We start from the raw sequence: 26,417 nt of genomic DNA on the forward strand, positions 1-26,417 counted from the left end.
TTTCATGCTTTCACCATTAGGTCTACCTCAGCCAGGGTTTGTACTGAATTATCCATAGATATTAATTTATTTCAGCTATGTTCTTAATAAAATTCCTGCAGTTTTTCCATGAAAGTCTAAACCTTACATTAAACAAGTATTCCTTGTTAAAAATATTAGTATTTTAGAATAAGTATTATAATCTATAAATTTACTTTCCTATTTTACTAATACTACCTCAGAGAGGCTTTCACAGTTAGGGGTGCAGAAATAATTGTAAATGTCCAATTTAGATGCACAAAATGTCAAAAGAGTAGCTCTTTCTACAGGGCATTCTGTTTCTCTGGATCATACTGCTGTATACATTTACGAGGTTGTTATAGTAATTACTATACATAAATATGTATATTTAATATTTCGATGTACTTGTGGTCAATAATATGTGTAGTATAAATGTGGATGTCAGTACTTTAAACTTTATGTGATATGAAGTATGTAACGTACCGCATATTTTGGCATATGCATGTGTCTGTTTATATGCATGTACACATTTTGTATTTTATGTAGGTATTTTGTAATGAAAATCTTGAAACTTTGCTCCTACACCATGTAATAAGGACTATTGTGATTATATTTCCAAGTTTAAAAATAACCCAACCACCTATGTGCACTGGTTACTATGACTACCTCTTAAAAAATGCTTATACTGTTTTAAAAAAGTACAAAGCAGTACATGACTGAAGTTTTGATAAAAATGTGTTGTTTTAAATTAGGAATTGTTTCATTTATAATAACATTTAAAAATTATGTGTATGTGATGTGCAGGAAGTATGACAGCCCTTGATAAGCTTAACATGGAGTTTTACTTGCAAGAAATCAGGCAAGCTTATGAGGAAAAGCTCAGTGAGGTATACACGAGCACCGCAGCAGACCAGTGCTGTGGGATACAATGCGATATGTGGGAGAAAAGGGGCAAGAAATACAATTGGTCCTGTGCCAAATGTCTTCCTGCTCTTTAAATGAGCCTAGATTTCTGCCCAGATCTTTGGGGGGGGAAAAAAAATAGGATTTTCAGTAAATAAATGTGAAACCCTTCACAGCTCTTCGATAGTTAGCAAGGTATTTGGTCAGAAAACCATGAGTGATCTGCATTTAAGCAAAACCTGAGTATAGCTCTGAAAGTCTGCACTGAGTCACCTTTAGAAGACTTTCCATGACTTCTTAGGCATGTGAAACACTAGGGCTGTTTCCAGAAGACATGGAACAGTGAGTGGAATTAAATGAATGACACGAAGATTCAGGATAACTTGTATTAACCAAATTGATTTGTAGTTTGTCAAAATTGATGTTCAGTAATAAAATGATCACAAATCTTGGGAAAGTAATTTGTTCTGTGGTTGCTGAGGTCACCGTTAGGCTTTTTATACTTCATAGTCAAGGTTAGGCTTTTTATACATCATATTCCACCTATAAACAGGGTTCAGAAGACATTATGAAGACATTTTCAGGAGAAATTAATAAATTGGCATTTGAAGGTGCACCCGTTGGAGCACATTAGGGAAGTGATAAGTTCTCACAGAAGGTAAAGACTATAGTTGTACTCATGATGAGAAAAATCTGGGCAGCCACGTTAGCATGTTATGGAACTTTTGTCCATAGCTTTACCTTGTTTTATCGGGTGTGTCCAATAAAATACCCCCTGATAGCTGAGCTGAGTGAGCCATAAAAGCATTGCCAAGGAGCTGGAGTTTTGCATATGGCTAATGAATGACTTTGAAGGTGAAACGATTTTGTAGGAATGACTGGGTGTTTTATTCTCAAAAATTATTTTCTAAACTGGCTGGCACTCAAGAGCAATACTTTTTTCACCATAATTTAGAGATCATCTATTTTCTTCCTTTTACAATTTAAAATGCATAAAATAAGATTAGTATCATTGTAATTCACACCAGCTAAAGGATCTTTTCTTATCATCAAATTACCAAACAATTACTGTAACCCTGTACTGATTAGGAAGTGGAATGCATGCCATTTGCTTTTTAAGGTATGTAACTTAAAAAACAACCCAGCCTTGAGCTTTATGATGGAAAGGGAGAATGAGTTGAGAACCTGAAGTGAATGTATTATTTATTGTTATAAAAAGTCTGCAAGAGATCCTAACTTGTCATCGTGGTGTGATAAAAATCTGTAAAAAAGTTTAGCATTTCTTTAAGCTGTTGTCTTTATGGCTGCTTTAGGGAAAGTATCACATGCTATTTTTTTACTCTGCCTCTTCATTTAAGAGGTTGTGGTCGAATCTTATTAAAATTTATGTCACAGATTTAGAAAATAAGATGAAAAATGTTGAAGGGAAATAGAACAGGAAGAAAACTAGAGATGAGACATACTCAGCAATTTCTTGTTCAAAGAGGGCTTTAAACCTGAGAGATTGTTTATCTTGTGAGACCATTTTGTTTAGTTCTGAAAAATTAAAACCTACCTCATGTAAACAATTAAAGTAAGACTTTCTTGTAATCATTTGAGTTTTAATATTCTCAGAATTGCAAATTATTTTGCATTAAATTCTCTTGAGAGGAAAATTAGAGATATAAATAAATTTTTAGTAAAATTTTAGTAAATAAGTCACGATCAGCAGAGTTAGAAGAATATTCTATAGATTAGAGAATTAAGCCTCACAGAGATATGGGAAATACACAGATTAGACTGCATCAAACAAAAGATGTTAAAAAACACTTAGTGAGATGGTCTAATGTTTCACTCATGAAAACTGACAATTTCAGAACTTAGGGCAGTACAGTATTATGATGATTAAAGTGTTCACACTGAAATTGTTACAGCCATTTTTGCTGTCATTTTGTGGTGGCAGAAAAATAATATTTATTGTAACTTGAATAATGGATTTAGTCATATACAAAAATCAATAGTTAATATATGCAGCAGTTTACGTCTTTCAAATAGTGGGAAATAATTTCTTAAAAAATAGAGTTGAGATACACTATTCTTAGCAATATTTTAAGAAATTATATTGATGTTGAAGCCTTTTAAAGCCTCAAATCATACAATCAATTTCAGTAATGGAAGGCAAAGAAGGTCCCCTTATGTGATCATAAAAAAGAGATGCATGGTGTTGTTCCTTCAGAAAAAAAGTTGGATACCAAGCAGCTGATAATTTAAAACCTTAAGAAGTCCGTACTCAGAAATGAAATACAGATTTGTCGCTTGAGGGAAAAAAAAAAAGGGGGGGGGATTTTTTTTTTGTCAAATGAACTACATGTTAATGCAAAAGGAATGTAAAATAATATGATGCCATATTTTCTAGGAAGAACATCACTATTATTCCCTGTTTAAACTGTCTGCCCACTTTAGTGCCTCTAGAATAATTTACTTGAATTTTCCCCTTTCTGTTTGATATGGTACTAGGCATACTTCCCTGATCTCTTGTATCGTTACACTTTGTGCAGAGTAACAAAATTTTGGTACTATCAAAAGTGGAAGATGCTTTCTTTTCTTATTTTAAAGAAGTGGATCAGTCTTATCAAATATGCCATGTAAGTGAATCTAAATATATTTTTAAATTGTTCTTTCAATGATAATTTATTATAATTTAAGTATTATCTAAACCTAAATATTTCAGCTGCAGAACTGTGTTCTGTGAACAACTCTGTTAGTTCTGTTGTCCACCAACTACCTTGAATGAACAAGGATGCACTGCAAAATAGCCCCTTAGTATGATACTATTTATAACACAGTAACTGGGAATCTAAATATAAATACTCTTTCGCAAAATAATTGAGTCATCCTTACAGCTGCAAGTAAGTACAAGTTTGCAAAAAAACCCACTCAAATTCAAGAATGGCCTTTTGAGAATTTAGCCCTCTCTTTTAAATAGTCTGTGCACAGGCTGATAATGCAAACTGTAAAGGAGGCAGCTGACGTATATACTAATATATGTTCTTAAAATAGCCATAAGTTATAGACATTAATGTCTTCATTCAAAATAAATGATGCTTGAGGATTTAATTGTAACCACAATGGTAAAAATTAGGGATGGTTAAGTCTGACTTGTGCAATGAACCACATGGAGCAATTTCTAGTTGTATTTATTGTGCTTTAGTTATTTTAGATTTATTTGCCATAGTCTCTGCCAAAACTCAGTGCTGTTGCTTAGAGAAAGTTGTAATCCTACACTCTACAATGTTTAATGACTTTTCCAACTCTATAAGCTCTGATAAACAGCGCACTGTCTCCCTATGAACTTTGCTTTGCCTAATAAGCTTATATGGAAAAGTCCATATCTACCCTGGACTCACATGCATAAAGCACTAAAGGAGAAGAAAGTGGGTCTTAGTATAATAACAGGATATGTTTACATTTTCATAACTACTCAGGCTTGTTTACGGTAAATGTCTTACATTTTTAATTGAAAATTGTAATCATACAGCACTATTGGTGTTTTAATAATTTTTGTTTGTATCATAGTTCTTGACCATCAAGTCTTTCACAGTCTACCTGCTGGCCTAGACTGAGTAATTAATATACTAAATTCAGTTAATTAGATGAAACCATTTGTTAGGTAGGTGTAACGTACTACTTTGAAAGGGAGGCTCAGGGGCTTGTCTTGTATTTCTTTAAATGGTTTATTTTTTCATGCTGAGAGTTGATAAATCTCAGCTTGCTTCCCAAACTTGCTCACAATTGTTTGTTAAATATAAATAAAAGTTACACTTGTGGAGATAGTTCTAAATTAATTTAAAAAACAAATAGTGTTGCAGTGAGACAGAGATACTGATTGGCCTAAAAATTATAAAATTCCTGTTGAAAGCAACACTTGCTATAATCAGCAGATGCTTGGATTTTATTATTTGTATATGGTAGTGTCTACAGTGGTCTCGCGCTGTGTGATATGAAAAAGTATTCACATTATTACAAAGACATTCACATCAAAAAAGGGGAAGAGAAGACAAAGACTCTTAAATCTGGTGCCCTATTGACCCTCTGGTCCGAGGCTTTTATTGCCTTCTGAGACATTGCAGTTATGATCCATCAAGTGTGATCAAGAGAAAATGAGTTTGGAAAGAGGTGGGAGACAACCTCCTTTGCAATAACTCTCGTGGGAGAAATTAGACTCCTGCACCAAATGCATTGGTGTTAAGTAAAGTTAACATTGGTGCAATTAAGGCATAAGTTAAGTATGAAATTATGTCATAGTTCATAAATTAATTAAAGATACATTGAACTTTTGTCTTTTCATGCTTCTTAACACTAACTTGAGCCTAAATCATAGCATCAATAGGACTGCAGAGTGAGAACCTACATGCTGCTTGGAAACCTCTTTTTTACCCCAAACATTCACTACACCTACTTGCCTGTTTGCTATGTATTCTTTGAGACTGTTCATATATATTGTTTCTGATTCTAGAGATTCTAATTCCTGGCCTTTATTTCTATCTCTACACGTGTTCCTTAATATCTTCTGATTTAGTGTTGTAGCCCTTTCATCTCCAGGTACAAATATTAATGTCCCTTCATTCAACAGATGCATATCTTCCTCTGTTCTTGTCATGAAACTGCTTTCCTGTTCTCATTCCTGTTCAGGCTCTTCGTGTTCACTATGGAGTTTTTTCTGATTAGATATACTTATTCTCTATCTGCTCTTGTCTGTTATTCGCCTATCATTTGCATAAATTCTACTCACCTTGGATGCCACCATCCATTTCAGACTTAAATCTGTGTGTTATTGCATGAAGTGCTTCAGCTTGAAGTGCATCTCAGAGTTATGAAATTTACTCTGCCCTCCTCCCATCAATATCCTCAATGCTTTCTGGGGTTCTGAAAGAAGTCAGCTATGAAAGGGACGTCTAAATTGAAAAGCCTATTGGAGATACTCAGGCTTGTTTATAAGAATTTCTTTTTAAAAGAATACTTGAACATTCAAACAGTTGTAAGACATCAAAATGGACTTGTATATGTGTTACTGTGCTATCTGATCGCAGGTAGGTAGTTCTTACCACGCCCATCCTATCATACTTGTCCTGCTCCCTGTCTTCTTGATGTTGTGTCTCAAATTATAGCATATGTTATTCAGGACAGAGACCATCTTTTGTTCACAGACTCACTGCCAAGAGACGCACAGCCTTGATTAATAACATTGGATGGTTCAGCAGTATAGATCATACTTGCAGGTAAAGGGAATATTCTAAAGCAGCTTCCTAGAGGGAGGAATATACTACACAAGTCTTTTGTGCTTTTCCTTTCTGCCACATTCTGCCATAGATTCAGTGCTGCATGAGTGTGAGCTGTCTGCTGCCTGTTGGACTCCCGATTGATCCTTGCAGAACTCTTTGCTGCAACAGAGGACAGAGGAGTCTCGGTTTTATTTTCCTTTACAGATAAGCCTGTAAGGTCTGAAAAATCATGTTGTAATAGGCTTGCCATGTTGAAATGGGAGTGATTTTTGCACAAGAGGTGTTAGAATATTTGTAGCACTGATGCCAGGGGAAATAACGCTTACCTTTTTTTAACAAAAAAAACCTGAGAGAGTAATTTTTAGATGGCATATGTACAGAGAATTACAACATAATGCAAAGTGGTAGATTACATTGCTCTTTATTAATGCTTCAGGACTTACCCTCTAGGAATAATTTTGAATTAGAACTGAAAAAGATAAAAACCTGAAGATATCGTCGTATACCTAAAAGGTCATTTGTGATATTCTAACTAAACCAACAACTGCTTTTCTTGGTATCAGTGGCAGCAAAAGGAAAAACACATTCGTGCTTAATAGTTTGACAGATTTCATCACAAGAAGTGACAAGAGCTGGGCCAGAAGAGGGAGAGGCACTCATTGTTATTTAAGCAGTAACAGTAAAGGCAATGTAGCGTAGCTAAAAGAAGAAAAGCACTTGAATTTTCAATAAATTTGCTACATTGACTTCATGTCATATTTTTGCCATCTTGGCAGGGAGTGTTAAGACTTTTTTTTGAAGGAACAAATCCTCAGTACGATTGTTTCTTAAATATTCTTCAGGATGGAATAGTTTTGAAATGTAGCAAGACCATTTTGACACTCAATTGCAGGATTTTTGTTTTGTGTGAATAGGACTTCATAATTCTAGCATCATAAAAACATAGAAAATATGAAATTACACCTTTTATAAATAAGCACATTTGATGGAGGAGTTAAAAAGACAAGATGGCTTTAAGTTTCCAGTAGCTTATCAAGTGCCAGAATTCTGCTAGTATTACTGACAAAATTCATAGTTCATATTTTAACATTCAAGTCCTAGAGAGTACCTGTTTTCCAGAATACGAACATTTTTTCCATTTACATTGAAAGCATAGAAGTAATTTTACATGCTGAGAACTGAAGTTCAGATTAAATCTGGCTGGAGGGTGCAATGAGATGAATGAGGCAGACTGCCGTTAACCTTGTGGACCAAATAAGGTTATGAAACACTGCAGATGACCACAGATAATATAATGGAAAGAACCTCTAATGTAACTCTATGTATTGTCATTGTCAGAACAAGAATGTGCCTCTCTGACTTGTTCATCCTGCTTTAAAAGGAAAGAAATTTACTTCAACCATTTACAAGGGAAAAGGAGAAACTTCCGTGTCCTATTTAGTTTTATTTGCATTTGTCTTAAAGGTTATTTGTATTTTTCTATTATGTGCTATCATTTATTCTACCTTGTAAATCAGGAACTTTTGTACCTGCAGTACATAAGGAAAACTCTTTCAAGTGCTTAGAAACAGAAATAAAGGTATCGCTCACCACTGGCTATCTTGTCACGTACCGTTTAGCCTAGCATTATGAAGTAGGCATTAAAAGAGCTTTACTTTTGTTTATAAGAGTGATTTTTCATGGTTATCAGAAAAGACCATGTAAAAGTACTGACCAGTGTAAAAGTTTTTTTACTGTATGCATGCACTACAATGTGTTTCTTATGCTGATGTTGCTTCATTTTATCTCCTTTTGTGTAGTTAGAACAGCAAGTAGTAATATTTCAGCCAGGAAGATTTCAAAACTCTGAAATTTTCTCGCTTCTTCCTTCTTTAAATTGCTAATAAGTATCATCTTTCCAAACAGATTCTGTCTTTTCTAAGGGTTCTTAGCTGTACCAGCGTGAGTTTTTAATATTAACTGGGATATTACTCAGCCTCTGACCCTGTATGCCAAATGCAATCTAACCAAACACACAAATCCTTCTTTTTCTAAATAGTAAAGCTCAAAATTATTACAGAGAGATTGTTCCTTATGTAGTATGTGTCCAATATATAGTGAAAACTGGTTTGAGAGACTGGGAATAAATTTTCTTCTGTTTCTGCTGGAAAGTCTTTGCTAAATAGTATTTTCACTAGAAAACTAGATGGAGCTTAAGACATGAGTCACCAGCAGTGGGTTTCTTTAGCGTGGGTTGTTACTACAGTTAGTACCCTGGAGTAAATATGCTACTAACATAGTTATCTTCTGCCATTTAAGAAGTGCCCTTGATTAGCTGAGATTTCATCACAGGGCAACCAGATGTAGCACAGGAGGCTTGCATCTTTGTGATACAGCAACTAGATGGTACCCTCGGGCAAAAAAAAATTACCCTGGATGCTTATTGGTTCATTTAAAATCATTCCTTGCAGTTGCAGGGAGAAACAGGAAAGTATGGTATGCCTGTACTCCACAACCCCTAAAATGAAAAATTGTGGTTACTCTAAATGAGTTGACAACTCATATTTTCAATTTGGATTTTTTTTTCAGAAAGATTGTAATAGAAATATTTAGGCAGCATGTTATGGTTGAATATAGTAAGTAACTAAGGTTTGGACAACATGTTTTGATTGGTCTGATCTCATCTTTTTCTCCACATGTTTGTAAAAAGGTTTTCCTTTCTTTTTGGTGTTTTTTTTTTTTTGGTTTTGTGTGTGTTTTTGTTTGTTTGTTTGTTTGTTTTCTATTTGTAGTCTGTGTAGCTTCTCTCTCCAGAAGATGCAGAAGATCTTTTTGTCTGAAATTGTTTCATTTTCAGGTCAAAGATGTTTATACCAGGACATTGGTGGTATAGGCAAAATGACGTTTATTGTGTTCAAGCGTGTAAAGACTGTTGTATCTTGCAGAAGCTCTGCAGAACTGCTATTTTAAGCACAAATAACCAGCATGATAAACAGTTCCTTTTTTGGGGGACCAGTTTATTAGAGAAACTTAAGACATGACAAATTGCAACTGCAGCTTGTTATATAGTACATATAGTGAAGCTGCTAAATAGATTTCCTTTAAAAATATATATGTAAAAATAACTTTCCCTTTTAATTTTTAACCTAAATAAGTGTTTGATTATTTCAGCAAGTTAAGAATAGAAGTACTTAAATGACATGACTGCTAATTTCAGTTGACTTTCAGATGCATCACTCTTCCATAATAATGAATGTTTTCCTGGACAATCCCCAAGACAAGCAGAACCATGTGAGAGCTGGATAAAGAACAGAAATTCTGTTTCATAGAAAGAATCAGAGTGTAAAGATTTGGCTTCAGATTAGAATGAATTTATAGTCCAAAATACAGACCTTGGAAAATAAATGAGCATTCTATCTCCCTTGTTGCCATGAGCTTTGCTTCTATTAGAGATACCAACACAGTTGATTTTTGAATGTACTAGCGTTTCTTTTGATGGTTCTACTTCACGTATAGGTCAGAAACTTCTGCCTTCAGTTTCAATGGATGGTAGGGTATGGGATGGTTATTAAATGCTATTAATGACCTCTTTTCAAACCTGCTAAAGCTCCTTCTAAATGGAGAAAAGTAAAGTGTACCTTGGAATAGTCAATCTATTTACATACTGATCTGCCTTAATATGGTTTCTGGGCCCATCTCTCTCTTCTCCCAAGGATACCTCTATTTAGGATAAGGTTGATCTGTGATTTCTAGCTCTGTGTTCATGATCAGAAAACTTTGAATTTGAGCTTAGCCCTTTTCTCCTCAACTGAGACAAGGATGAGGGTTCTATTGGACATAGCGTTCTCCAGGAGTGTAAGCAGCCGTAAGATAGGTTGGAAGCTTAATGTGACATTAAGCTCAAAAGCTCTTGCACACTTGTCAGTGTTTGTGACTCAGGGGAATAACGGATTGTGCTGGTTCTTAGTTCTGAAAGCAGAATATCTCATAAAACCAGGAATATACTTTTTATTACTTTTATCTTAAAAGTAATGTTATTTATATAATTCTTTCAGTTTGGAAGTTGGACCTGTTCAGTAACGTGGTTAATAATAGCGTGGTTAATAACCCTGTGTTTGGAAACTGTTACTGCAGTATGCTAGGTTGCCGTGGCATTTGCCTATATACAGTGCTCCAAATGCTTATGGCTTGGTATGAAAATGCTTACTTCTATGGATTTTCAACTGTTAACATTGTGTTTGTCACCGTATATACTAGGAACTGGTTGTAAAGCTCCCAGGAGATCTGGAGTTGTTAATGCAGATGACTTGTCAGCTTGTTCTGTGTGGACATTGGCACTGCTATTAATATTCATTGTTTTCCATCTATTTCTTCCATCATTGTCCCAAAAAAACCCATATCTAATAGTTTAAATGTATGTTTAGTATAATGCCAAACTAAACGTGGTATACAAATATTTGATGTTATTTATGCTTCATTAAATTATTTGCACTGAAGATAGTTAGAGATTTTTGTTAAATTCATATAGCCATTCGATACCAAAGTAACACCACTTCTAAATTCCAATAGATACCCATGCTCATGTCAATAACTGATAGCAACTGAGTGAACAGCGTTAAAGGTATTATTTCTATTAGATAGAAATAACAAGTAATTTGGTATTGCACAGTCTTATATAGTCTACTGAAAATGTACAGCAAATCGTCATAATTTAATAGTTGTTTTGGGCCAGTTAGGTAGCTGATTTGCAAGGAGTAAAAGAAGGAAAATATATAATCTTCTTTCTATTAAAGTAATTGGTGAAGTCTACATATATTTTGGACCTGAAGGATACCTCAGATGTTTTAAAAGTATGTTTCTCTATGAATAGGGATTTTAGAATAACTTTTCCTTATTCATTAGACATGCTCCATTTGTACATTAAGGACTCTGCTTTCTTTTGGTAACAGATAGTGATTGAATTATATATATTGTTGTTGTTGCTGTTAAGGGAGTCAGCATTAGGAGGGAGCAAGCTATGTTATGTTCTTTCATGTGCACTAGTGGCTATTGTGCAGATGTCATGCTTGCTATCCTTTGCAACCAAGAGCTTGATCTTTTCCATAGATTTGTCTAATATTTTGGTACGGAAGCCCTCTTTTTATAATGTTTTCCTTCCTGTTTATTTTCCTGTTCAAGAGCTTTTACATTTTTGAGGAATAAAAAAGCTTGGATGGCATCATGGATAACAGCTTTAAAATTCTGAGCAACGAATCCAATCAAGGCCTTAGGAATATATTTTTGAAATTTGCAGAGTGGAGGAAAATTACATATTCACAGAGGAGTTACTGAAATATACCCCAGAGTGATTATGCAAATCCTTGCTCTTTGATTGGCTAATGATAGGTTTCAGGCAATCACAGTAAAGGGAATGGCACATTATGCAGTTATTTCAAAATTAACTTGTGCGAATCAGACATCAGTGAATCAGAATGCAAGGAAGGAGATAAATTTTGAGGAAAGATATAGTAGAACTGTTTCAGTAAAGTAACAGCTCTTTTGATGAGAAGTGATTGATGCATCTCTGTAGAAACTTAAAACGAAAAATTAAAAAAATCATCTTCCAAGAATGAGAAAGTATGAAGAAGATCAGTTGGGCCACACTAGACGTAAGAGTATTTGGAATTTAGAAAACAATATACTATCTTTACCAGCTCTACCTACATGGCTACTTGAACAGAAGAACAAGTTTTAGTATTGCTGTTAATTCAGCGTATAAGATACACAATTAAAGGCTTTGAGATTATATTTTGTGATGGGATGTTCTCATGGTGAAGAAACCATTTCCCTTTGTCTCCTTCTTTGCCTGGATACCTTTTGGTTTTTTTCCCTTGAAGTTGTAACTGAGATGAAAAGTCCAAGTAGTGACTTGAGCAGCTAGGTAATATAGAAATATTTTTACGATTAATTTCGTACTGCTACTTTTGTTTATTGGCCTTACATAGATAAGGTAAAGGAAATTGTGTGCCCTAACAGTTGCTCTAGAATAGTTCCAGATTGCTAAAAACTGTAAGGAGTTCATTATCTAGTAAGTACATTCCAAGAAACATATGGCAGATTTATGCAATTTGAAGGTTAATAACCAAACAGGAATTGACTAGAAACTCTTTTTATTCATATTGTGTTTGTCACATGGAAGGTGATTTAAAGTTGGAAAACCACAGAATCATGGAATTGTAGAATGGTTTGGGTTGGAAGGGACCTTAAAGATCATCCAGTTGCAATCCCCCTTCCATGGGCAGGGACACCTCCCACTAGACCAGGCTGCTCAAGGCCCCATCCAACCTGGCCTTGAACACTTCCAGGGATGGGGCATCCACAACTTCCCTGGGAAACCCGTTCCAGTGCTTCACCACCCTCATGGTGAAGAAATTCTTCCTTATGTCTAATCTAAGTCTTCCCCCTTCCAATTAAAAGCCATTGCCCCTCATCCTATCACTACATACGTTTCTAAAAAGTCCCTCCCCAGCTTTCTTGTAGGCCCCCTTCAGGTACTGTATAAGGTCTCCTCAGGGATTTTTCTTCTCCAGGTTGAACAATCCCAACTCTCTCAGTCTGTCCTCATATGGGAGGTGCTCCAACCCTCTGATCATTGTTATAGCCCTCCTCTGGACCTGTTCCAACAGCTCCATATCCTTCTTATGTTGAGGATTCCAGAACTGGACTCAATACTCCAGATGAAGCCTCAAAAGAGAGGAATAGAGGGGAAGAATCACCTCCCTCGACCTGCTGGCCTCACCTCTTTTGATGCATCCCAGGATATCTTTGGCCTTCTGGGTTGTGAGCGCACATTGCCGGCTCATGTCGAGCTTCTTATCGACCAGTACTCCCAAGTTCTTCTCTGCAGGGCTGCTCTCAATCACATCGTCTCCCATACTGTATTGAAACAGTGGATTTCTCTGACCCAGGTGTAGGACCTTGCACTTGTCCTTGTTAAACCTCATGAGGTTCACACAGGCTCACTTCTCCAGGCTGCCCAGGTTCCTCTGGATAACATCTTGTCCTTCTGGTGTGACAACTGCACCACTTGGCTTCGTGTAATCTGCAAAATTGCTAAGGGTGCACTTGATCTCACTTTCTATGTCACTGATGAAAATATTAAACAGCACTGGTCCTGGTATGGACCCCTGGGAGACATTGCTTGTCATGGATCTCCATCTGGACATCAAGCTATTGACCACTATGCTCTGAATGTGACCATCCAACCAATTCCTTATCCACTGAACAGTCTACCCTTCAAATCCATAGCTCTCCAATTTAGAGAGAAGGATGTGGTGGGGGACCGTGTCAAAGGCTTTACAGAAGTCCAAATAGATTATATCCATTTTATCCATTGGTTACCCCATCATAGAAAGCCACTAGGTTGGTCGGGTAGGACTTGTCCTTGGTGAAGCCAGGCTGGCTGTCTTGAATCACCTTCCTTTCATTTGTTATTTTCTTGAAATCTTTGCTGGAGAACCAAGGTTGATTTATCCCTGGACATTTCTCTCTCATTTTCTTGTTCAGACTCTTCTTTAATTTTGTTAAAAAATACTGAAATGAAGGTACTGATTGTTCTATGCATACAAAGAATTTATTTAATTCATCCCATATAAGGTTCATCTTGGAAAACAGTCTCCCAATTCTAAGTGCCATTAAATTATTTACATTTTTAAAGCAGGGTAGACATACTTTTCAAATCCCATCAACTTTCTGTTTAGTGGTGCTGACCGTGAAGGGGTTTTTGTGTTACTTCGGGCTAAAAGAGAATAGCAGTCTCGCTGATTTGTTACTCTCCACCTGTTTGAATCAATTGAACATCTGGCCTTCTTTTGCTTTCCATCTGATGATTTTGTTTAACTATTTCTTTTTGAGATACAGGTCTACTAGAAAAATCAACCTAAGTCTGACTATATAAGTAATGAGTGAATAATGGAGACCTATGGACATGTAGAACAGAGATAGTGGATTTCACCATGTTAATAAACGCATTATTCCAAGTATGGTTTGCACTGTGCCAGATGTAGCTGCTGGACCTGATACTCTTCTAAAATCTTGTGTGGGACATTTACACTCCAGAAATCTGATCCCAGATTAAATGGTAATGCTAAAGTAAGTTGTGGTCCTCCTTAGTGTTACAGATCATCTATGTGTTAATTATATTTGAAAGTTCAAAGATCTGAAAAGTAAATCTCTGCATGTGATATTGCATGTTGGCTAGAATTATGAATTTCCCATATATATTCAAGTGAAATAAGTGCTCCATCTTTATACTAAATAAACGTTCATAGTTGTGCAAATAAAAATTATAGATAATAGCTAATTACCTTTAAGCCATTACCTTTACCACACTACAGGCATCTTGCAGAATGAAGATTCTAGACATATTGAGAATACATCAATGAATTAGTTAGCAAAATATTTCACACTCCAACAGAATCAACACACATAACGTACAAGAAGACTAAAGCGTTCTTTCAGTACTGCTTTTTACTAATTGTTTTGAATTGTCCTTTGAATGACAGCTAAAATAGTACTAAAAAGTGAATTTTAAGTCTCCAGTGTGCAAAGAAAAGGTTTAAAAGATTATTATAATTTGCCAAGAAGGCAAATGGAAAGCACCTTAGCTGTATTCTATTATTTCTTGTTCTTGCCTTTTTTTCCTTTCTTTCCCACCCCCGAAGTCTTCATGGATCCTTTTCTAAAAGTGGGGAACAGTTGCAGTTCAGCACTGAAGTTCATGGGAGGTTCTAAGTCTTCCTGTTGCAAAGAGTTTTGGGATGCAGCATGAGTGTCAGGCACTTGGAGCTCTGGGTTTGGAGGAACAAGTCATCACTGCAGTGTCATGGCGCTACTTTTGGGAAGTTATCAGCCAGAATGAATTAGTTACAGAAAGACTGCAACAAAGAGCTATATGAATTAGTTTATCCTTAAATCATGCTGTCTTCAGGACTGCATTAAGAAACCTATATTTTGTGGCTTTTTTTTGACTTTCTTGTAAGGACTCCACAACTCCTACTGGTATGCCTCGTACTGCTCTGGGTTATGCTAAAATGGAAGAATAAAGTCTAAAACTTCATTTACAAATCCAGACTGCATCCAGAGTAGGTCTAGTTCAGTGCAATAAATTGGTGAGAGAGACTGTATTTTTAAATATTCTTTCACTGTATCTTATATTGGTGTTCACTTAAAATCATTTGTAGTACAATATGTTATAGATTTGATTACATTTAGCATATCAGGCTACCTTGATTTACTTCTTTTCTATATTCCCTTCAACATTTTTATTAGCAGCTTTTTCATGTGAACAAAGATTCTGTAGATAGATTGTTCATCATAAGAAGAAATGTTAAAGTAACACAAAGGGCACATTGTCTTATAGCTCCATGGAAGTGCAGTTGCAAATGTCTTGCTTTGAAGGGTTTAAGTGACTAGGATAGCTTAGACTAAACTGCCATTTTAGCACTGCAAAGGTGCTAGAATGTGCTCCCCAGCAAATTATTCTGGAGTACAGAGCTCTGCCACTCATGCTCTGCTATGAAAACATTAAACAATGATTGAAACTTAATTACTGTTTAACTGGCACGCAAATGACTGTGACTTATGATGGAAGGTTTTCCTATTTATAGTTCATCAGTTGTCATCAAAAAATATTTTTGCACCAATTGGTATTTTGAACAATATTTGGATAAGTATTACTGCTGTTACTTACAACAGAATTCCTGCGGCCTGGACTGGTAATCCACTTTTTCATCTTGGCCAGCAATAGAGTAATGCCGTTGCCTTTGCATATTGCAGAAACTCATCCCTCTCTATTTCTGAATGTTATCATCCTTAACATAATTGACTAAAATTGAAAAATTCAAGAATGACACCAAAATTTTGCAAGATTATACTTACTGTAAAGAACCCTACGGAGACATCAGTCCTAAATTAGAAAACTATCCTTGTGTGACCCAATATCTGCTCCTGCTCCTCTAAATATTCAGAAACCCATGGTAAAACAGTATGGCAAGTAAAGGCACAGGCCTGTTCTGTACAAATGGCAAAGAATGCACAGAAATGGAGTTTGTATATAGTGACAGGAATATTTGCACAGGCAAATTCAATTAGCATCAACAGAAAGGAGTGTCAGTGTTACAAGAGTAGCTGAAAGTCATGCACAGCAGGAGAAAGGAGCATGAATAGGAAGAGTGAGTGTCTAAAGTAACACTAGGAGGGTTTTTTTCAGTGTATTTTATAGTAAATTAGAAAAGGACTATTCTAGTGAATATCGCCTTTGGTTCAGATCACGTTTTCTTAGCCAGATTTCTGTGTGCGTTGCTTATCCTGCCAATACAAAATTGTTCAGACTAGAAAGGTTACAAACTTTCATTGGTAATGGATGGGTTCAGAAGTTGGAATACAATCAAAAGAAAAGTACCTTTGGAAAGGAAAAAAGAAAGTTAGTTAGTAGAATAGGTTTCACTATTAACAAGTTGAGACTTGTTTATGATACATAGGTTATACATTCATTCATTTTATAGTTATTCATACACTTTGGTTTTTGAGTACACAAAACGCTTATTTCAATGAATAATGAGTAAAATCCTTCATAATGGAAGTCCTCATGCATTTCAGCATTAGCTTAGCTTTTAATGCATTAAAATTTAAACATTAGCTTTTAGTTTAAGCTTATGAATTTTTTTTTGTTGTGTAGTTCAAAAGAACATAAAATGTTCTACTGTATTTCTATGCAGTAAAATGCTAAAGACAAATGCCAATTCCGTATCAGTTTTTTTTACTGGCTATCTACAATGAATGCAAGGATATGCAAATATAATAAATACAGATTTACCTCCATTCCTCTTGCTTATCTCATAAAATAGGTATTACATCAAATGTTGCCTAGTTATTGTCAAGTTCTCTCCCTACTGTTTTCGATAGCTTCAGAAGAAAATTCACTATGTTTTATAATTTAAAGCTGCTTTTTATGTAAGTTTACCTACAACAAAAGCAGGAGAGTAATTTTAATCAAATGCACAATATTAGATGCCAGCTGCAGTTCATCATAAAGCTTGAGGGAAAAATCCCACAGTTTACCACATGGTTTTCTAGATGCTAAACGTGCATTTTAATGTGAAAGGGCAGAACACAGAGCTCTCCTGTTCTTAAACGACACTAAACCCAGGGGCTCCTGTACTCCGCAGGCAAATGCCTTGTAGAATGCAACGTGAAAAGCTGCAGATTAACCGTATTTAGATGCACTGGTTTGATGTAACATCAGCTTGCTTGAATTAATGTCCTGTGACAAGCCCTCCCTTGCAAACCTTTAGAAGCAAACTGTCTCTTTGTCTCCAATTTTAAGCTTGGCTACAGCCTCTGATAGATTCTGCGTTGTTTCTCACATACTGTTTTTTGGACAAAGTCGAATCGTCATCTGTGAAGGACTAACTACCCAAAGGGTATAAATCCAATTGCTAGTGGTTTATTCAGCTTTGACACTTATCGGTGTGATCCTTACTGCCTTTTGTAAAACAAGCAGGCAAGGGAAAGGCTCCAGAGACTTTCTTCTATTCATTTCTGTAATAGTTTTCTTGCCTCGGGAGGCTTAAGAAGATTTGTACTGCTTGCTTTCTTTTCATTAGCAGTGAGTGCAATGCTGTTGGGTAAGTTAATGTGTAAGACTATAAAAAGAAAAGCACAAGAATTTGAAAAAAAAGGTGTAGTTTCTCATTATTCCATTTTTAATGTTATTTTTCTTGATTTATTCTGTATGAAGTGCAGAGAAAAATGAGATATTTTCAGTTGTTCTCAGCCAGACAGAGAATTAGAACCTAGCTGTAGTCTGTTTCTTGAATACAATGCTATGCTTCAGTGGGTTTTGGCAGCAGCATGTTAAAATTCTTGTTATTAGACTGACAAAGAAACCTGATTGAATTTCCAACACAATCATACTTCCTGTGATGAAATGTAATAATATTTAATGATTTCTTTGTATTTCTGTATGCAACAAAATGCATCAGTCTTTGAGCCTTACTTTGACCTCTGTATTGCACTAACCTTATATGCTTAAATTATCTTTAAATCATTTACTTTGTTTTTCATTCTGAATGTTTGCTTTAATGAAACCTGAGCTTGTTTGTTGAGAAACCCCTAAAGTTTGGCAAATGCATTTATACTTTCCTTAGTACAATAGCTATTTGCATCAGGTTTAAATTTGACTCTATATAGAAGCACTTCAATAGTCAGTAGTATGTGTTGTGACAGTTAATGTGTAAATCTATGCTATGCATATACGTGACAGCATTTTAAAAAACTTAATACCATCGTTATTGTTATCATTTTTCAAAAATCTCTGGACTCAAATATTTGCTATGAACAATGCACCATAGGCAATGAATATAAATTAGCCCTAGATAATAATTCTTTTAGAAGGCAAGTAATGCAGTTTAAAATTTATATCTGATGGAATGATGGATGATAACTCATGCAGGACATAAATGTGTTAAGAAGAACTAACCTGGTGATAAATGTTAATAATCGTGAAAGGATTATATCTCTGAACTTTTTAATCATGCTGCCCATCAGCAGCAAATGTAATCTTCTTTAATATTTTTGTTGTCTGGAGTATTATGTATGTTTGTTGTCTTTTCCTTTGTCCCTCAACACACGTTTAAATGTCTCTCCTGGGATGTAAGCAATACAATTTTGACTTGGGAAAAATGCTGGTAACTCTGCTGAAACAATTGTGTAGGAATTACTGTATTTTTTTCTGGGGGAAAAAAAGAAAAAAAGAGGGCAAGTACAACAACTGTTCTCTGCCTGGAAAGCCAGTAGTTCAAGATTCATAAAGTGATTTTTAGTGAAATGTATACAGATAGTGGGGTTTTTTTTTTAATGCCAAGTTTTATTGTTTTTTTTCCAGACAGTTTGTAGTATAACCTTTGACATTTTGAAATATTTCAGCAGAGATAACTGTTAATAGATACAACTCAGCACTATTTCATATTTATAGAAACCACGTTACCTCAAGCCACACTTGTCATCAGCTCTGCTCTTTTGATTCCAAATTGTCCAATAACTGTAGCTTGAAGCATTGTCAGTATGTGCTATCATTAATCAAGAAACCAATTATACTCTGTTTTATTTTTATTTGCATGCACATGACTAACGTCACAGTTATTTAGCCCTCAGAAAGCTATAGTTGTTGCTAGATGACTTACTCGTATTCTATTTCTGTCATTTTAATAAGACCAAGACATGCTTCACTGTAAGCTAGCATATATCATAGCCTAAAAATGACCCTGCCTAGGGAAGTAAAGCTCTTTTCTTAGAGAAGCATTTGGCTCTCAGATTAAATTTATTATAATTTTGTAAGATGTAGTTCTTTAATTTTTTTTATCTAGAAAGTATAACTTTTCCCATAGTAGACCTTACCGGTGGCTTCTTTGTGTTAGCTGCAGTATCACCAAGGGAGGTTCAGATTAGACATCATGAAGTATTTCTTCACCAAAAGGATTATCAGGCACTGGCACAGGCTCCCCAGGGAAGTGGATAAGTCACCATCCCTGTAGGTATTTAAGAGATAGGTAAACGAGGTGCTGAGGGACATGATTTAGTAGTGGACAGGTACGGTTGGACTTGATGATCTCAAAGGTCTTTTCCAACCAAACGATTCTATGAATAGATTAGTAATGATTTGGAAAACAGAGCTTCTTGCAAAATCTAAAAGTCTACTTGGTTATCACATAGGGACAGTTACATATTGCTGACCAAATTCTATCAGATAACTCCCAGGTCATGTTCCCCAGCATAATAATCAGAGCATGTCTGGATAGCATGTGTGAGCAAACATACATAGAAGCAACACATGAAAATAGTTTTTTAAATTTAATGTGATTAATTGCTTGCCCTCCTTATGAAATGTGCATTAAGGCTGTCACAGTTATTGACAGCCTTCCCTGCCCCCCCACTTCCTTAAGTCATGTTCGTTTATCTATCGTCATTAAACCATCCATCTTCATTACCATTACCCCATGGTGAGGAGGGGATAAAATTCTGTGTTACAGAAGTCACTATCAACTTTTAGCACCTTAACAGCATCAATTTAATTTATCACTGTATTATCTTTTTGCAATACTCCAGCTACAGTGTGGAAGGCAGAGGAAGAAGGACATATTGCTTCAGTGATCCTGGCTTGAAGTTTTGGAGCCATACCCTGTAGAAGTGGGCAGTCACATAGAGGTGCTTGTACTCAAAAAGGAATTAACCATAATTGCGATTCGCTCCATCTTTCTCTAACTTTCAAATACTTTGGAAAGCACTTAACTTAAAAAATGCAGTGTAGTACCTTAAGAATGCCATTTACAAGCTGATAAATATGGTACATGTACTTCTGCTGCTGCAAACAATAGTTTAGGCTTTTCTTTTTTCCCTTTAAAGGTCCTTGCTACATACGTTTTTTTATAAGACATTTTATAATTATAGCAAAAAAATCTTTTGCACAGACTTTCAGCAGAATATAACCTGTAATAAATTTTTATAGAGACTGTCTTTAACAGTCTCCAAGGACTCTGATCAGCACTCTTTTTTCACTCAAGCTGTCATTGAGTTCAGTAGGCATTTTCGTCATGAAAAGAAACAGTAAGGAACGTGGAATAGAGTTAGCTTAATCAAATGCAAACAAATCTTTTAGGCTACATTTTCATAGGTGAATTAACAATCTAGTTATTACACACAGAAGAAGCCTAAACTCTCATGTGGTATTTGGGTGCCAAAAAGATGGCATTTACTATTTCAGATCTACTTGTTGCTTTGACAGTGTGGCTTCAGGCTATATTGCGCTGGATATGTCCTTGATTTTACATAACAAATAATGAAATATTGCTGCTTCACTGCACTTCTTCAAATTATTAAAAGAGATTAACTTTGTTAAACATCACTGTAAATTAATTCTTGATGCTATACCTGCTATTGAATCCTACTGTTGACTTTTTAAATATGCGTATTGGATTTCTTTTCTCCCAATAGCACAGTCCTCATTATAGGAAAACTGACTAAGAATCTTGTCATATGATGTGACACACCTTCTAAGGGAAAGAATGATCAAGAAATCAGCAAGTAGCTTGGGAAAGAGTTATTAATGTTCCTTGTGTTAATCAGGTGACTTCTAAGGGGACAAGGGTTCTGGAGAGGACAGTTAGAGGTGTACAGAGACTCCCAGAAAAGGAATGAGAAAACCTGCATGTACCACATTATGTCTCAAGAGAGATAGCTGAAAAGTTTTGAACAAAGACAAAGAAGTGTAGGAGATTGAGGGAGACTTTGTGAGCTTGAAAGCTTGCTTGAATCCTGGCAGACATCGAAGATGGGATGTGGAGTCCATTAATAAAAAGGAAAAGCATATAAGATTATAGCCCAAAGAAGGAGATGATATATGAGGAAGGCTTTCCAGATATGTGAAATCTGTCTCCAAGAGGTAAAAGCTGGCTCAAAAAGAGCTGCAGTGGAGCTAGGAATCCAAATACTTTGGAGGAGAGAGTTTTGAGTCCACTTTATCAAATCCCTGAGAAGTTGTTTTGTACTGTGATTTAAAAATTCTTTGGTAAACCATAGCATCAGCTGAAGGCCCAGAAGGCATCTGCAGGACTGTTCATGCTATTAGGGAATATTACAGGGTAGAAAGAAGAAGACGAATTCCAGTTCTTTCTGCTCTCCATACTGACCAGAAGTGAGCCATTTTTAGTCTGAAAGTTTTATGCCTATGTTATTATGCTAACCAGCACCAAAATCAAAGCTGAAATGAACTAATCTAATCCATTACATTAGATATGTTTCCAATATGTACTAAACAAGAACAATTGCTCACTCAGAGTAACTGTTCTCACATGGATAAAGTTCCACAGAGAACTTTTCTTTCTAGTAAACCAATACAGTTAGGTCTGACAGGTCTTGATAGTTGGTTTCTTGGGAACAGTTGAGAACTTTAATTCAAAGCAATATTATGTCGAGCTGCATTACAGCTCCAGCTGCATTCCCGGATCAACAGACATTTCTCTCACAGGCCTACTTTAAAGATTTTTAGCAAAGTATTTATCTGTGATAAGTCTTTATTGCTCCTGATATGGGAGGTCCTTTGTGACCATCCAGAGAATCTGTATCTAAGTCACTTGTCGTATTAAAGCATCTTTCGCAAACTGCTCTGTTGAACTCAGCAGATTTATTGTGTTCAGGCTTGATAAGTGGTTCATTGATCAGTTCTCTTTCTATGAAGAGAGAATAGAGTTGAATAGTAATATCTATGCTACTTTTACTTATGCTGACTGAGAGTAATGCAACATAATACACCTATATTTTTGTCAAGATTTCACAAGCTAGCTCCCTGAAGGCATATATTTTATGGTCCATTTGTCATGCTCTCTATATCTGTTCATACTAGAGCTGATATCCTTTTTATCAACGACCATCTTTCATGTCTTTATGTAGAGTTTTATTTTATGGTTTTCATAAAGCAGAGAATGGTATCTGTTAATACAAAAGTCACTTCAGTCTCCCTGTTATTAGACTGACTTGGTTCAGCACCTTTTAGATGAAGCATCTGTGTAAATCTTTAACCTCTGTAGAAGTACTCTTTAAATCAATAAGAATAAGTGAAAAAGGATTAATGTGCTGGAATCACTTGAGAATGCTTTTGTTCACAAGGTTGGCAGGTGTCTATGATCGGTCAAGCAGTTAACAAACACCTGTGGCAATTCATGTCTTTAGTATACATTTACTTGGTTCTAACTAGTCTCGTCACTGACTTTTCAACAGAAAAAGAATAAATGTTTCACTTGTTATATGAGGTAGTACAAATTTCTTGCATCATGATGGATTTGCCTTTTAAAAGCCGGGTGTACATGATCTGAAAAAGATATAAGGCATGGGAGATAATAAAAATTACTAGCATTTCTGTGGCTTACTGAGTTACTGCTGAGCTTTAGTAAATGGTCATGTGCATGTGCTTACCTAAACAGTACGCTAAAATTTAGCATCTTAAATAGCATTCATACATTTGGACAAGTGTGAGAGAGGATTTTTTTTGTATCTGCCATCTTAAGTACCCATCTTCCCATACAGCAACATAGGTATATAATAGTTGGAATTGGATTTGGATTCCAGGTCTGTGTGAAGGAATTGAATCCTCTTAACAGTTTACTTCTTGGCTTTTTACAGTGATCTGCACTGGGTATCACTTGGTTTGTGTCCAACTATTTTACTCCCCAGGATACTTGGGGCCACAGAGGATAAGGCTGATAATGTTGAAGGGAAGACTGTTACCTTCTCACAGTTCTAAGATAGATAAAGCTCTAAAATATCTTGCAGCTGCAATAAAGGAGAACGGAAGAATTTCTATGCATGTTCTGATATTTCTTCTAAGACTTACTTTGAAGAATAAAAATGTACTTCAAAAAATTATATGAGAACTTCCTTAGTGGGGAGGAGGGTGACCTTCTTACACGAGCAAGTGGTAGTTCACTGAGATTGGAATGACAGCTAGAGAATCTGCTCCAGACAAAACTAAGACAGCAGCTAGCTTGGTATTAGGACAGGTTTCTGGCACTCTTATCACTCTTCAATGAATCCATTATTATTAGCCATTAGGTATATTAATTAGCATTCATTAATTCTTTAATCAAGCCGTTTTCTTCTTGATATGTCAGAAGTACTTTTACTACATAGACAGCTTGTTGTTGTATCTCCTAGCAACAGAAACTTTTCTTAAGCTGACATTTGCTGTCTCAAGAGTTCTGTGTCCAAATTACTTTGAATAGCCTTAATTTTCCATAGATTTTCTAAAATTTAATCAATCTTATCTTTTGTTAGTTTGATCTTCTAACAAAGGCATCTGATTAAGTTATTTCCTGAGCCTTGGTTACAGTATCATCCCAAATACAAGTATTTCAGATCATAGCACAAAAACCCCCCTCAGCACATTCTGCCTCCATCCTGAATGGGATATGTTACAAAGATATATTGTTCCTCAAGCATCCTCAGAGTTAGTGGTCTTGAAGATGACTTCTGCAGTTAGTCTTTTAACTGACACAGAGCCACTGCAGTTACTGTTAGTTACTGTTTGTCAAAGCCTTTGAATATTGTTAACAAAATTTGCACAAGACAGTCTCACTACATGAAATTTGGAAGTGGCAATGCAAGGAAAGTAAAATGTCTGCAAACTTCTGAATACATTCTGTGGTCATAAGGGTGCTCTGTTTGGTGTCTAAATAGACAAATTTAGAGGGAAAAATTTGGAGCAGAAAAAAAGGGGATCAGAAAGTCTTAGTTTATGCAAAACCAATGGATATCTGTGGAGAACAGTGACAGTTACTCATCCAGATCATAAATAGGGAGACCTCTGGATATATTGCATCAAGCAATCCACTGAATACTCCGCAGATTTATTACCAAGTTTATTGCTCTGAGACTGACTCCCACATATCTGCCTCGGATTACAGGCAGAATTGAAAGTATTGGCATCATCACTAATGTGTATGCAGCAAGTATACGTGCAGTATATACAACAGAGTTGTCCTCCAGCCTGAGTTTCTGATCATGTGTACTGTGGTCATGTCCAAGGCTGACTGTGAGGCAGTAGCCAGACTGCAGTATCAATTTTCCAAAGCTACCTGATGTTTGGAAATTCTGGACAAATAATTTCTGTATTTTCAAAATATTCCAGGATTTTCAGGAAGAAAAGAGCTTGTGTGTAGGAAAATTCAGATGATTGCTAGCCCTTGGACAGAACATCCACACGTTGATCTCTGAGTTCACCTCAATTTGTTATGATCGATACAGCCATTGATGGCTTAACTGCTGCTTATGTTGCTTTTTTTTTGTTTGCTGTTTGGCCTCTAATGGTCTTTATGCAGTCATATAACCCTTCAATTATTTCTGCAAGATTTCTGTTGTGCTTACCTCTTGAACTGCCACTGTATTACTGAAGAGTAAGTACTCCCAAAGAGCAGATCCATTAGTTCTGTCTATCACTCTATACATATATATAACCAAGAATTTAATGTAGTACTGGAGACAGAGGAGTTGTACCTCTGCGAATAGGTCCATAGGTTGTCATAATTTTGATTACCTTAGTGTAGACAGTAGTGATATTTTCCCCATCTATTGCTAAATTTCTAGCTCTCTAATAACAGCAAATGATTTGATTCCTGGCACTTGATAATTTTATCAGGAAATATTTGCTAGAAGTAAATTAGGTGTTTCCTCCTCATGAATTTGTACGAACTATACAGATGTGTTCACGAAGGTAAGTGAATGTAGTGCATGGATTAATGTGACAGTTTTGTTGGTTTTTTTTTCTAAACTGCTTGATCTCTGCTTTTCTACCTGCTTGATCTCTGACTTGTCTTTATGTTTATCCAAGTGCCATACAGTCCACTGCTTTTCTGAGATTCTGACACTGCTTTGAGATTGCCTAGTTGGTTATAAACCACATAGCTCAATTTATTGTACTTCAGATATACTACAATCACAGCAGCTGTGTGTTTCCTAGTTATATGCGTTGCATAAATATCACTTTTTTATTTATGAAAATGCATGATATTCTGCATGTAATAGGATTTTGGTAATATTTTGCTGATTTATGACGCAAAATGTTTTGAATTAAAACATTGGGAGCCAGCTATCTGTGCGGATGGGAACTTGGGAGAGAGCTGGTTCTTGAAGACTCAATGGTTACTATCTTGGGGAGACTCCTTACAAGCTGTGCCCTGGGTCACTGTGGAAACATGAAAAGGAATATGGAATTCTGTAAGAAACGAGATGTATTTCCGGTACTAATGTTGTAGGTGATTTTGATGCTTTTTTTTTTTTTTTTTCCTGGAACAACTTTACTGTAACAAATTGGAATGTACTGATTCAACAGATTTCTATTTAGGCATCCCTTGACTACCATCCAAGATGGGGGGAAGTGGAAAATTGATCAGAACAGGTGTTTAGGAACATGAAGTTTTAAAGTTTAGTTTTAGTTTTATGCAACCAAACATTTCTTTTATTTCTGCTTTTTTAAGGGCTGATACTTTTTGCTATTATATGTTTGGGTTACGGTTAGAATCACATAGTGATTAAGTGCAAATATTGACATGTGGGAAAGCCTGTTTATATGTGCACAGGAAGTACAGATTATTTGTTCTTCTTAAGTCCTGCATTTTATGAGCTTGTTGGAAGGAAAGGAGTAGAAATGGGCCATTGCAGATCTTTCTCCATGGGAAAATGTATCAA

The 26,417-nt window shown here is 35.8% G+C and overlaps 1 protein-coding gene across 3 annotated transcripts in view; it reads left to right on the top strand.

The window, feature by feature from the left end:
* ZNF385D (zinc finger protein 385D) overlaps positions 1-26,417 on the top strand; it is a 410,191-nt gene that overhangs the window by 146,478 nt on the left and 237,296 nt on the right. The window contains exon 1 of one of the 3 annotated variants that reach the window (XM_054059694.1): positions 17,658-17,809. The exons of the other annotated variants lie outside the window; for them this stretch is intronic. Within the exon in view, the coding sequence (XP_053915669.1) occupies positions 17,800-17,809 (10 nt within the window). The 5' untranslated portion in view covers positions 17,658-17,799. Of the gene's footprint in view, positions 1-17,657; positions 17,810-26,417 lie in introns of those variants that run through there. 3 annotated transcript variants of the gene reach the window in all.

This window comes from Cuculus canorus, chromosome 2, assembly GCF_017976375.1.
Source record: "Cuculus canorus isolate bCucCan1 chromosome 2, bCucCan1.pri, whole genome shotgun sequence".
Classification (NCBI taxonomy): domain Eukaryota; kingdom Metazoa; phylum Chordata; class Aves; order Cuculiformes; family Cuculidae; genus Cuculus; species Cuculus canorus.